General features: G+C 30.3%; 6 protein-coding genes across 6 annotated transcripts; 3 read left to right on the top strand and 3 right to left on the bottom strand.

Moving 5' to 3' along the window:
- Nucleotides 1-2: 2 nt before the first annotated feature.
- PNEG_01926 (hypothetical protein) lies at nt 3-2,543 on the top strand (the record flags this gene model as incomplete). Its single annotated transcript, XM_007875711.1, has 6 exons — nt 3-113; nt 162-218; nt 275-1,285; nt 1,330-1,425; nt 1,479-2,012; nt 2,058-2,543. The coding sequence occupies 6 exons, from the start codon at nt 3-5 to the stop codon at nt 2,541-2,543; spliced, it is 2,295 nt and encodes a 764-aa protein (XP_007873902.1).
- A 309-nt stretch (nt 2,544-2,852) lies between these two features.
- PNEG_01925 (hypothetical protein) lies at nt 2,853-4,580 on the bottom strand (the record flags this gene model as incomplete). The annotated part of the gene is made up of 8 exons (XM_007875710.1): nt 2,853-2,923; nt 2,972-3,210; nt 3,260-3,433; nt 3,478-3,634; nt 3,678-3,868; nt 3,915-4,020; nt 4,069-4,298; nt 4,345-4,580. The coding sequence occupies 8 exons, from the start codon at nt 4,578-4,580 to the stop codon at nt 2,853-2,855; spliced, it is 1,404 nt and encodes a 467-aa protein (XP_007873901.1).
- A 414-nt stretch (nt 4,581-4,994) lies between these two features.
- Nucleotides 4,995-5,603, bottom strand: PNEG_01924 (hypothetical protein; the record flags this gene model as incomplete). The annotated part of the gene is made up of 4 exons (XM_007875709.1): nt 4,995-5,152; nt 5,318-5,330; nt 5,379-5,505; nt 5,572-5,603. 4 exons carry the CDS (start codon nt 5,601-5,603, stop codon nt 4,995-4,997), a joined length of 330 nt encoding a protein of 109 aa, XP_007873900.1.
- Nucleotides 5,604-5,884: 281 nt separating this feature from the next.
- Nucleotides 5,885-8,339, bottom strand: PNEG_01923 (hypothetical protein; the record flags this gene model as incomplete). Its single annotated transcript, XM_007875708.1, has 7 exons — nt 5,885-6,099; nt 6,147-6,297; nt 6,338-7,672; nt 7,721-7,812; nt 7,854-7,902; nt 8,235-8,252; nt 8,300-8,339. Coding segments are annotated over 7 exons (1,888 nt in total), but the record flags the coding sequence as incomplete, so codon positions are not given.
- A 116-nt stretch (nt 8,340-8,455) lies between these two features.
- PNEG_01922 (hypothetical protein) lies at nt 8,456-8,882 on the top strand (the record flags this gene model as incomplete). The annotated part of the gene is made up of 2 exons (XM_007875707.1): nt 8,456-8,569; nt 8,634-8,882. 2 exons carry the CDS (start codon nt 8,456-8,458, stop codon nt 8,880-8,882), a joined length of 363 nt encoding a protein of 120 aa, XP_007873898.1.
- Nucleotides 8,883-9,614: 732 nt separating this feature from the next.
- On the top strand, nt 9,615-11,940 carry PNEG_01921 (hypothetical protein; the record flags this gene model as incomplete). Its single annotated transcript, XM_007875706.1, has 4 exons — nt 9,615-9,664; nt 9,713-9,999; nt 10,301-10,433; nt 10,482-11,940. 4 exons carry the CDS (start codon nt 9,615-9,617, stop codon nt 11,938-11,940), a joined length of 1,929 nt encoding a protein of 642 aa, XP_007873897.1.
- Nucleotides 11,941-12,281: the final 341 nt, after the last annotated feature.

Raw genomic sequence — 12,281 nt, 5'->3', positions numbered from 1 at the left:
GAATGAGAGCATTCTCTGGAATAGAGAATATAGATGAAAAACAAGGGGATATAATAGAAAGTGTAATTTTAGGAGGGCAGAATTGTTGGAGAGGGAAAAAAAACGAATTAAAAGTATGTATTATTTGATCTAAGAGAAATAGTATTTGATCAAGGTTTTAGAATGAAGAAGAATATAATACGAATGTCCCATGTGGGTCGGATAAAACATTTGGAGATGTATGCATGCATTTATTTATGTTTTATATGAAAAAACTAAATACTTTTGATGATAGAGCGAAGAAGAGCAAATAACACAACAATTATCAGAGATTATGATAAAAAACGATCATATAACACAAGAAACAGACGAAACAAAGAAAATAATAACATCTAAAGAACAAGAAATATCTTTGAAATCGGCTCATATAGGAAATCCAACGCCAATTATGCATGATCATGCACGTTCTATTTCCACATCTACAGATACATCATCGATGATATCTCCACTTACACCGGTGGATTTTGCATCATCATATGCAACATTTGCAGAATCAGCAGAAATTGCCCGCTTAAAAGCAAAATTAAAAGCATCACAACGACAAGTTCAGCATCTTGAAGAAGAAGTAGCACAATCTAGGATTACGGCGCATACAATTGATCAAGTAATCAATATTTCTGGCGCAGAAAATTATTTACACAAATTGGATGTTTCTCAATTGAATGATTTTCATCAATGTTCTCAGACAGCAAATCCACAGACTACTTCATATTGGCCCGTATCTTATACTGAGGATTCTACGCCAGACTTTGAATCTGAGGAAAATATAACATTAGCCTTTCCTAAACGAAATAATAATAATACATGGAATTTTATACCTCGATCAAATAGTCCTCTTAAAAATACTACTACTATGCCATTAAACGAAATACAAGCAACTGCTCGATCTTCGCCAATCTCTACTCAGACTTCTTCAGAAACTGGGATGATAAGGCCTTGGAAAGTGCATCGTGCTTCTACTAGCATTAGTGGACCTCCCGTAAGCGGTGGATTTAATCACTTTGCCTTGTCTGGAAGAAGAGCATCTACCGATTCTAATTATACTTCATTCAATAATTTTGGTTCTTTTCCTAATCAGCCACCATCTCCTGCTATGTCTGCAGTTTCCACAGGTTCGTCATCAGGAATACCTCGTTTACCTATGGCTGTACCATCTACTTTTAATTCTATACAGATTCCAAACGATCATCAGGGAAATATTGTACCAGGAAATGTAGCAATGAATCAACATATTTGGAATTCTAATGTAATTTTCAATGGCACATAAAACAATTTACTTATATTTTTTAGACATCTATCCCTCAATCTGCTTCAGGATATATTCATTCTCAAGAGCCCATTAATTATCGTCGCCTTTTAGATAGAAATGCCGCGTATAATTGGCAGGTATTGTACTTTTTTTAATTGCTTATATTCTTGATATATTAAATATATATAAGATTATTGTGGACAAAATCGTATATTGTAATGATCAACAAGCCTCAATATTTCTTCAACAAAAACTTAAACTAGCACCAGCTGAACAAAAACACGCTATTATTGATGCTATTGTAGCTCAAGCTTATCCTTTAATGTTAAATCGCTTTGGTAACTTTCTTGTACAACGATGCTTTGAACATGGTACACAAGAACATATAAATGGAATTGCTTCTGCTATTAGAGGAAATGTTCTTACTCTTTCAATGGATGCATTTGGATGTCATGTTGTCCAAAAAGCATTCGATAATGTTGCCGAAGATGTAAAAGCAACTATGGTGAGCGAATTACTTCGTCGAATTCCGGAAACTGTGACTCATCGCTATGCTTGTCATGTATGGCAAAAGCTTTTTGAGATCCGCTGGGAAGGATCTCCTCCTACTATCATGAAATACGTAAATACAGCTCTTGAAGGCATGTGGCATGATGTAGCTCTTGGTGAAACAGGAAGCCTGGTAGTACAAAATATTTTCGAAAATTGCTTAGAAGAAGATAAAGTTGAAAACTCTTTTTAAATATTTTTATATTGACATTAATCACAGAGGCCATGTATTGAAGAAGTTTTAAATAAAATTGATATTATTTCAAGAGGTCAATGGGGTAACTGGGTCATCCAGCATATGGTTGAATATGGCTCTCCTTCAGATAGGGAAAGAGCATTATCGCATATTCTTGAAAATTCAGTAGCTTATAGTGTTGATCAATTTGCTTCCAAAGTAGTAGAAAAAGCAATTAAAGCAGGAGGCCCAGATATCTTAAATCAATATCTAGCCAAAGTTACAGAAGGGAGAGCTGATAGACCTCGTATCCCTTTAATTGATATAGCTTCTGATCAATATGGAAATTATCTTATTCAACATATATTGCAACATGCATCTCCAGCTCATCGTGATCAAGTATCAACTCAAATTCGTAAACATATGGTATCATTACGTGGGAGTAAATACGGGCAAAAAGTAGCATTTCAAGTAGAAAGGTGGAGAAGTCATCATCATCATTCATCTTATCATGGAACATATAGTTATTAAGTTTTTTTATGATTTTAAGTTTACATAAAATGCGCATAATTAAGTTTAGATTTAACACATTTATAGCACTTATATGCATTCTGGATCAATCTTTAGGCATTATGTATTTGTTATTTTTTTTAAGGAAGCTAGATCTTCTGGTTTCTGCTTTGCTAGCATATGTAAGAAATTTTAACTTTGCGTTCAATCATTCATTATATTATATGGTTTGTATTAAGAAAGATATAATTAACTTGGATAATTTTTTAAAACATAAATCGCTTGTTAATAGAATCTATAATTTATTTATAAAACATCTATTAATTTCTCCTATTTTTTCTCCAATAAAGCTAATGCACTAGCACCTTTATTCTCTTTATATTTTAGGGTAGTTTGACAACCTTTTTAATAGAATTATTTTAAATAAATAATAACAATATTAATCATACCAATACACTCAAACAAAATTTCATGCGCAAAAACATCACAATCAATACAAAAATGTTTATGACAATCAGAACATGCATACCGAAAACTAATTGAAACAGAATTATGCATAACCGAAAACGAATCTATTCTATTTTTTTCTTTAGAATGATTAATAGTATTATAAAATAAATCTGAAGTAAGTTCTTTAGGTTTTTCAGGAAAAGGCATTAAACAAGCATAACAATGTGTCGAAACTGCTCTAGATTTAATATTAAATTAATTATTAAATAAATAGTTTGAAATATTACTCTTCCCATGGAACCTCTACCCAATTTTTAAGAGGAAATAAATGATGATAAGAACGCGCTAAATGGGTAGACATAATTAATGTAAGATCACAGTTTGGACAATTAATTGGAAGCGAGCAAACATTAGAATAGCATCGTGGACAGAGATATCCTTCTTTAATTACATTCGAATGACTAAGAAAATAAAACTTCAAATATTTTCCTAATAAAAATATTACCAAGAACATAATGTTTCTTTTTCAACTAATTTCGACGGAAATCCCATCATAACTAACGTTCCTGAAGATTCATATGACTTTTGTAAAGCAGGAGGTATAACAAATTGCATCAAAAGATCTTTAAAATGCTGTTCATTCAAAACAATGCCATAAGACGCTATTTTTTATTAAAATTTTAAAAATAAAAAACTATGCATTACATTCGTCACCAGCATTCGTCTCTTTACATATTTTTTGACAAATGGAAACAGAAGCAGAAAGACCAACCATATATACACGAATTTTATCTTTAATTAAAGCATCAATTGTTTCATGAATATCACCTGGATCAAGTGACATTAATGAACCAAAAATTAACAAAACTTCTTTTGTTCCATGCTTTGGAGCAGAACTATAAAACCAATTAACCATAATTTATACATTTTCCATTTATTTACTATAAAAGTGTACGAGACATTTCCAAAGCATTTTGTAAAGATACGTCACCTGAAGGATCCATCTGTTTTAATCGTTTCAAAGCAATCAAATGTTCATGAGGACTTCCTATTCATAACCTTTTTAAAAAATACTACTAAAAACGTATAAAACTACCTCCTTGGTAACTAATAAGCACAGCGCGACCCTCACGCATGCCGAGAATAGATAATTGAGCTAATGGATTCTGTTCAAAATATTCTAAAACAAACGCAGAGGCATGATCAATTTCCACAAGATACCTAGTAGGAATCATATCTCTTTTAGCCATTGCAGAACTAAGATCAAGGACAAGAACAAGATATCTAATAATTCCACGTTGCAACGGAACTGTATCACGAAGAATCCTAAAAACCCAATAAAAAAAAGCAAGGATACCCAAAGAAAAATAACCTCTTACGTTTTCCTTCTTGCGTCATCTGAATAAGTGTAGTTGTAAGGCTTCCCTGCTGATCTTCTTGAACAACATCCCAAGAACGATGATATGTCTTTTCCCACGAATATTCACCCGCAGAAGTAGACTTTAGAAGTAAAGATCTACGATTTTTACGTGCCCTCTTCTCCTTTTTATGTATTTTTTTCGCCTCTTTTCTCCTCAAAAAGAGAAACATCTGATGAAGACAGATCATCAATATAATCAATATCAGAATCCACCATAATTTCAAGAAAAAAAAAGATAAAAAGTTATAAATAGAATCAAAATATATCAAACAAAAAGGCTATAAGGTACATTATATCCCTATTCCCTTGATAATTAGCAGAAAGTTCTGAAATAATATTTTATGAAGTTCAAAGATTTTTGTAAGAACAGGTTGTCATAGAGACGGCTGGCATGGAAACGAGTAGCTAGATAATGTTCATCTAGAAAAAAAATAGAAAAATACAGAAAATAACCTATTAAACACGCTTATTCAGCCTATCAGAATGTATACTAAAATTGATATATATAATTAAACCAATTATCTAAAAACATGTCTTCAACCATCGAAGAAATATTGGTCATAAAAGAAAAAAAAAACAAAAATAACCGAAATCTATAAATTTTATAAGGGAACATTAAAATCAGTATCCTCTTCATCATCTTCAAGTATATCGTCAGAAATGACATCTTTCACATAATCCACCCTTTTTCCACGTGTTCGAGATGCACCTATGATATTCGAAGGATCAATTTCAGCCATATCATCTTCTGTAACGTCTTCTAAGTAAATAAAAGATTAGTATATGATTATAAAGCAAAAAAAGCTTTGAAAATCGAATAAAATATTTTCCGAATATTTAAAATTCAATAATAATTATTTAATAAAACCCTTTTCAAGAAAAAAAAGGAAAACAAGACATCAAAAGATATCCGTATTGAGTATACCTTCATCAATTTCCTATAAACACATAATATATCTTAATATATTTTTTCATGAAAAAAATACCTCTAAATCATTTTCATCGTCCAATTCATCTTCACTTGAATCATCCTCAAGATCATCATCATCTTCTTGTAATACTGCAGAAGAAGCAATCAATTCTGAAGTTTTTTCTTTTTTTTTCAATTCGTATCTACAAATACAATTTTAGAAAATTTAAATAGAACCTCCAGGTTTTTTAACCGGAGAAGCAACTTACTGATCACAAGGAGATTCTACAGTTTCCTGCATTTTTCATAAGAAAAAATTAATATTTTAAAGGGTTTTTAATTTTTTTTAACGCTTAGACGTTCATTCTTAAACACCCCTAAGAAATTTAATATAATAATTTTTCAGCAGTTTAATTGAGAGAAAAAATATAAAGACTTAAGAAAATTTATATGAAGAGCCATATAAAATCATATTTATAAAAATCTTGTATTATTTTATTGTAAATATTTAAAAAGAAAATATAATGTTTATAAAAAATAATATATTTTTAAAGAAAGCTATTAAGATATGATTGAATATAAAGAAATATAAGATTAATATGAGCCAATAATCGGATTATAGTCATTTCCATAAAGCAATTGTTTAATGAAATGATCAAGCAATACATTTATATCGATAAGTACAAAATGACATACGACATTTTCAAAAAAGTCAGAGATATTTATTAAGATTTGATGAATGCTGTCTTGAGCTTTAAGTGGTAATTCATGAAAATCAAATATATTTAAAACTTGTCCTAAAAAAATTAAAAAATATGAATGTAAATCAATATAAATTTATTACCAATAATTTGCGCAGATCCAAATAGACGGTAAATAGAGGTCAAATATGATTTCCTAGGACCATCAAACTGTACAATTCCAAATTTATGTGTATTAAATTCATTGGGAGGAGGGGTTTTTATCAAAAATTTAGATTTACTAATAAATTTAATCTATAAACTCTTAGAAATATAAAAAAAAGCATAAACTTACAATTCCATATCGTTTTTTCGGATTTACAACTTCTGTACCGAATTTTTTTAAAAGCCAAAAACGAAATATATCAACCATATTATCCAAATACACCAATTCTCTAATTAATGATTGAAGATCATCTTGCTTAAGAGACTTTATTTTATTGAGAGTAAATATCAAAGATTCACAGACTTTAATTTTTTCTTCTTCTCCTTTTAATTTTACATTTTTAACATACCATATATCTTTGGGTATAAAAAGTCGAGGTGTTATATAAGATCCTTCAGACTTAATAATAAATGGTATTAATAATTTCTGAAGAATTTTCATTAGCCAATATGTTTTTTCGATAGAATCTTTAGGCTTTTGCATATGTATAGGATCCACTTCCAGCAAAGCAGTTTTAGGGAGTATATTATCATGTAAGAACGACATATATATATCGCTATGTCTTGTTTTATTTGATGAACTAGATGGAATTAATGTTGTAGTAGATATTTGTGCCGATGAATTTGTCAATATATCCGAAAAATTTGTAGATAATTTATCAGAATAATTCAAAGAAACACAAGAATTATTATACAAAGAATACAATTTCCTTTTAGTTTCAGAAAAAGATCGATCATCTTGATACATAAAAGTATCTTTTTTTTCATTCGAAGTATTTTCTTGAAAAATATCAGTATGTTGATTTTCTTTTTGCAATTCATGATCTGAACAAACTTTTAAAAAAGGTGCTATATGAGTCTCTTCAAAGATTAAAGAATCCGCTGAATCATATTGGAAAATAGGTTTTTTCGAATCATCAGCTTGAGAAAAAATGCATGAAGCATCCAATAATGGCGACCAATTAGCAAATGTACTATTCAAAGAAAATATCTGTTTAGAAACCAAATCAGAATCATTTTCAACAGGGACTTTCTCAGATGGAACAGATTTCTTTTCTTCCACAGTTTTATCATCAGTTTCTATATCATCCGTGTTTTTAACAAGTTCCAATGACTTAGAATCCGAAGGAATGACAGACTCTGCCTGAATTGGAGATGCTGAAAAAGACGGTGGCGGAGAAATGATTTCTTTAATAGGTTTTAACAAATACTTTATTGGACTTAATAAATTAATATCAGAGAATGAAATCTGCTTAATATAATTCATTGTAAATGATTTTTTTGATAAATCCGAAGTACAAGAATTTGATTTATCATAAGATTCAGAGTGTGAAGATTCTGGAAAAAACCCTACAGGAGATGATGCCGTTGTCTGTGCATCTGCAAATACTGATTCATCCGCATCATCTAAATCCGAATGATGAAGTCCATCAAGTAACTGAACTCGTTCTAAGTATGTTCGATACTGAATCAAATTATAAAAATTAAATATTTTAATAATAACATAACTTACTATCACTTGCAAACGTTCTTGATATTTACCCTCTGGAAGTTGCGTAATAACTTCTTTTAATAGTGAACAAGCTTGTGTATATGCATGAATAGCTAAAATCACATTAAAAATAAAAGAAAAATAGAAAAAATACCATCATTAATATTATTAGAAGAATCCAATAAGACAGCCGTCTGTGCTTTCTAATAAAAAAGTTAACAAAATTTCATAAAAAAATACATAAGTATATCAAGAAAAGATATTAAAGTATGAATAGATAAAACAAAAGTATATAAAAAACACATGTTTTATAATGTGATTGCGCTCAGATATAAACTGCATATTAAAGATTTAACTTTCATCTATAAACAGCATTTGTCTATAGATTTTATATTTCCCAATGCGCTTGTAAGCTTCTGCGCATACGCTCAAAATTTTTAGACATCTCATTATTTTTATGTATATACCCCAATAAATGAATAAAATATACTCATAAAATCTTAAACATAACACTTTAACCAATTTCATTACATACATTAAAAGCATCCGTTAACTATATTTCATATAAGTAAAATATAAACTATATATGTTTCTTAATACCATTGCTTTTAAATGTTCCTCTAAATTTGAGGAATCCATTGACCGTCTTAATCAAGTTTTTAATTAAGTCCTTAAACGACCTTCGTCCGTATTCCTGGCAAACGTGCCTACAAGTAAAACAATCTACTACACTCAAGCAAAGAATAATTTTAAATAATGAGTAAACATGAGAGAGTTGAGGATGAAAATGAAGAAAAAAATGTAGAAAAACGTATACATACGCATTCTACTGAACCTTTCTACGATATAAATGGTCAAGCATATTGGGAGGTAGGAAAAATTTACATAATAAAACCCAAGTTTCAAAGAAATTTATTAATATATTGTAATAAAGCTAGGGGGACGTACACGACGACTTAGTATAAGCCGATGGAGAGGACAAGTATTAATAGATTTAAGAGAATATTATGAAGAAACAGCGACAGGGCAAATGAAACCAGGAAAAAAAGGACTGTCATTAACACAGAAACAATTTGAATATTTAATAAAAATTTTACCAGAAGTAGATGCAATCTTAAAAAATATGAATAAAGATGTATTGAATGATTCCAATGAAAAAAAAATATATAAAAATAATAAATAAAATATCTATTATATGTATATATTATACAATAGATTTATCTTAATAAACATATAATATTTAAAATTTAAATTGTCTTAAAGCTTTTAAATAAAGATTAAAAATATAATAAAAATTGTAAATAAAAAACAATTAAATATATTATTCATCGGAAAACAAATCTTTTCTAAAAAATACCCCGCGTAATCCCTTACTCTTTATGATTTCATAATCCTTTGAACGTTAATATACATTTCCGTGTAAATAACGGCTTGAAATTTAAAAAGCCATTACTCTGACTCTTTTAGGGCATTCACAAGAGAAAAAGCTTACCCCTCACAGATACCGAATAGAAAACTGCTTGGGCACCTCACAACTCGGGTGTAGCGCCGATACAAGTTTTAAGCGCGAAACTATATAGCGATTTTATGTAAAAAAAATAACTTAAAATAATAAAATATAGAAAAAAAGTAATCTATAATATGATTTCTTTTAAAAAATAAAGCATCTATTACACATTTATATAGAATAAAAACACACCTGTTGTTTATTTTTTATATAAAATATATTTTCAATATACAAAATCTATTTTTTTTATTACATATAATATATATATATATATATATACCATTTGCTACGGCACGATCTGTGCTTGCTGGCATTTCAAATGGCGTCTTAACGGGCGGTTTTCACACCTTTCCCCTGCCTTTTTAACCGGAGTTTACTTTTTAGGTTTCAGCCCCGAAAATCAGAAGAATGGCTCATGTAAGCGTCCTTAAAATCAGATCAATGCAGAACAGTGTGCCGTACGATTCCAAGACGGCCTACTTGGACGCATTTGATTAAATATTTAGCATATTATTAACCCAACAGAACGATCCAATTCTTCCAAAACGCTCTAGGGCTCGGCCGGCCGAGCCGATGAAGGGCGAACAACCCTCTCAAAACTCTACACTTGCATATACAGTTTCAGAAGCAGGACGTGAATCTAATGAGCAAGCAGATTTGTCAGAATTTGATCCAACGGGTCAGACATGCCCTCCTGGCGGAAAGCCAAGAGTAACAACAACATTTTGGGAAGATGAAGGAACACTTTGTTTTCAAGTAGAAGCTAAATCAGTTTGTGTTGCACGTAGAGAAGGTATGCTTTATAATTTGTAAGCTATATGCGTTATATATTCGAATTATGTGTGTTATATGCGTTGATTTTCTATAAAGCAAATGCATATGATTATCCTTACATACTATATGTTTCAGGGCATATTACATTATTTTTGATATATAAAATTGAGTCAATTATTCAATATTATCATTTGTTCCGAAGAAAAAAACAAACAAAAACGATACATTTTACATATAAAGCGAAATAAATGATTCTTGATATGGATTTTGTTATTTTTTTATTCATATATATATGGTTTTCTAATTTATTTTTTTTGTAGATAATGATATGATTAATGGTACGAAACTTCTTAACGTTGCAGGCATGAGTCGCGGCAAGCGGGATGGTATTCTTAAGGGGGAGAAAGTTCGCTCTGTTGTTAAAGTGGGTGCAATGCATCTTAAAGGCGTCTGGTAAAATGAAATTTTGTTCTATTTATGAAGGATTTATGGATATAATAGGATTCCATTTGAACGAGCTCTGGAATTTGCTAATAAAGAGCATATTACGGATCTTCTTTATCCTCTTTTTGTGACAAATATTAAGGCATTTTTATATCATCCAACTAATTATGTACGAACAACAGCTGTAATGGCAGCAGCACAACATTTTCAAATGCTTCGATTATCAAGAAACCGAAATCAAAGTGTTACAAGACGTTTAAAAGAAAGACAAATGACGCCGCCTCATACCGCTCCTATTTTAGTGAATAGAAGGTGGTCTCAAGAAGGGACAATGCCCACTAATACATCTACATATATGAATGCATCTACAGTAACACAATCTCTTCCGGTAACCCCAGTAACGACGCCACCTGGATATTTTCTTCGTTCAGCAGTTCATTCATCTCAAGAAACATCACAGAATTATGTTTTTTCATATTCAGAACCAAGAAGTAAAATATGTCATGGAAAACGTTTTCAACAGACCTACGAAACTCCTATTTTACGATCATTATGGGAAATTTCAAGAGAAAGACGAGCATCTGCTTCTTCGGTATCATTAGATCAAGAAGAATTGAAACAAGCATCTGAAGAAGACTATATTAAACATCAGCCCTTATATCGAGAAATGCTTTCTCAACAAAATCAACCATTACATGAAATAATGGTTCAAAACCCATCTTTATTATCCCCTGTTTCACATGAATATATACAAAAAGAAGGGATTCATGCAAATTCAGGTGTATCAATGACAATTCCAGGGCTTGTGTATCAAGCATCAGATGATGCATCAACAATTAATTCACAATCATCATATAGCTATCAATCTGTAGACGATACTTATTTATATCTTCCAAATACTACGAATATGCCTTCTACATTAAATGATATAGATCCAGGACAAACAAGTGCACATTTTCCTATTACAACAGGGATAAATCAATGGAGACAGCAGGATGTATTAAACTCTAGACATTATTCAATCGATCATAATAAAGAGCCTTCAATGTTTATGAAAACATGGTCGCCTCAGACATGGAAAGAAGCATCACGATGTAAGGGCTTTTATCATCAAATGGTTGATGCAAGTTTGGATAATCAGTTATCTCGATCAGCATCTATCGATCAAGCATATCTTTCATTAAGAAATATATCAGACAATCATCAAAATAATCATAGCGATATTCATTTAAATATGGAAAGGATCGCTAATGAAGATGAGACAGATGAATTTAGCAATGGAAAATATATCGAACAGGACATGTCTACTTCATCGAGTTTTAATTCAGTGCTTTTATCAGATGTCTCAGATATAAAAGCAAATATGTTCTCTAATGTGATAAAACCGCACAAACGTCGAAAAACAATTCATGAATATATGCCAGTATTGATTCAAAAAAATAAAACCAATGCAGATCTAAATCAAAACGTTTACAACATGGAGACCCATGGATGCCATCTTGTTCTCGATATCTGATATCTAAGTTTGTGGTTTTATGATAAAATAGCATCTTAATAACATATGAACAAAAATTATTTTTTTGGATAATATACGCATTGAAATTATCTATAAAACAAAGACTGCGATATGATAAAAATTCTAACCTAGGACTGATTATGTGTAATTCTTTTTTTCATTTATGACTATTAACTAATCATCGTAAATGAAAAAACATTAGTATTGTTTTGATTTATTCTTTAGATGACTTGAATATTAATAATTGCTCGAGTTTATGAAAGATTAATGATTAACGGCAAAAACAAACACATTTTGAATATTTTTACATTCATTTCACATATTATCTCAGCTTTTTATAT

The sequence above is a fragment of the Pneumocystis murina genome, assembly GCF_000349005.2.
Source record: "Pneumocystis murina B123 chromosome Unknown supercont1.9, whole genome shotgun sequence".
Classification (NCBI taxonomy): domain Eukaryota; kingdom Fungi; phylum Ascomycota; class Pneumocystomycetes; order Pneumocystales; family Pneumocystaceae; genus Pneumocystis; species Pneumocystis murina.
The sequence above is the reverse complement of the archived record's forward strand: the minus strand, read 5'-3'. Positions and strand labels throughout refer to the sequence as shown.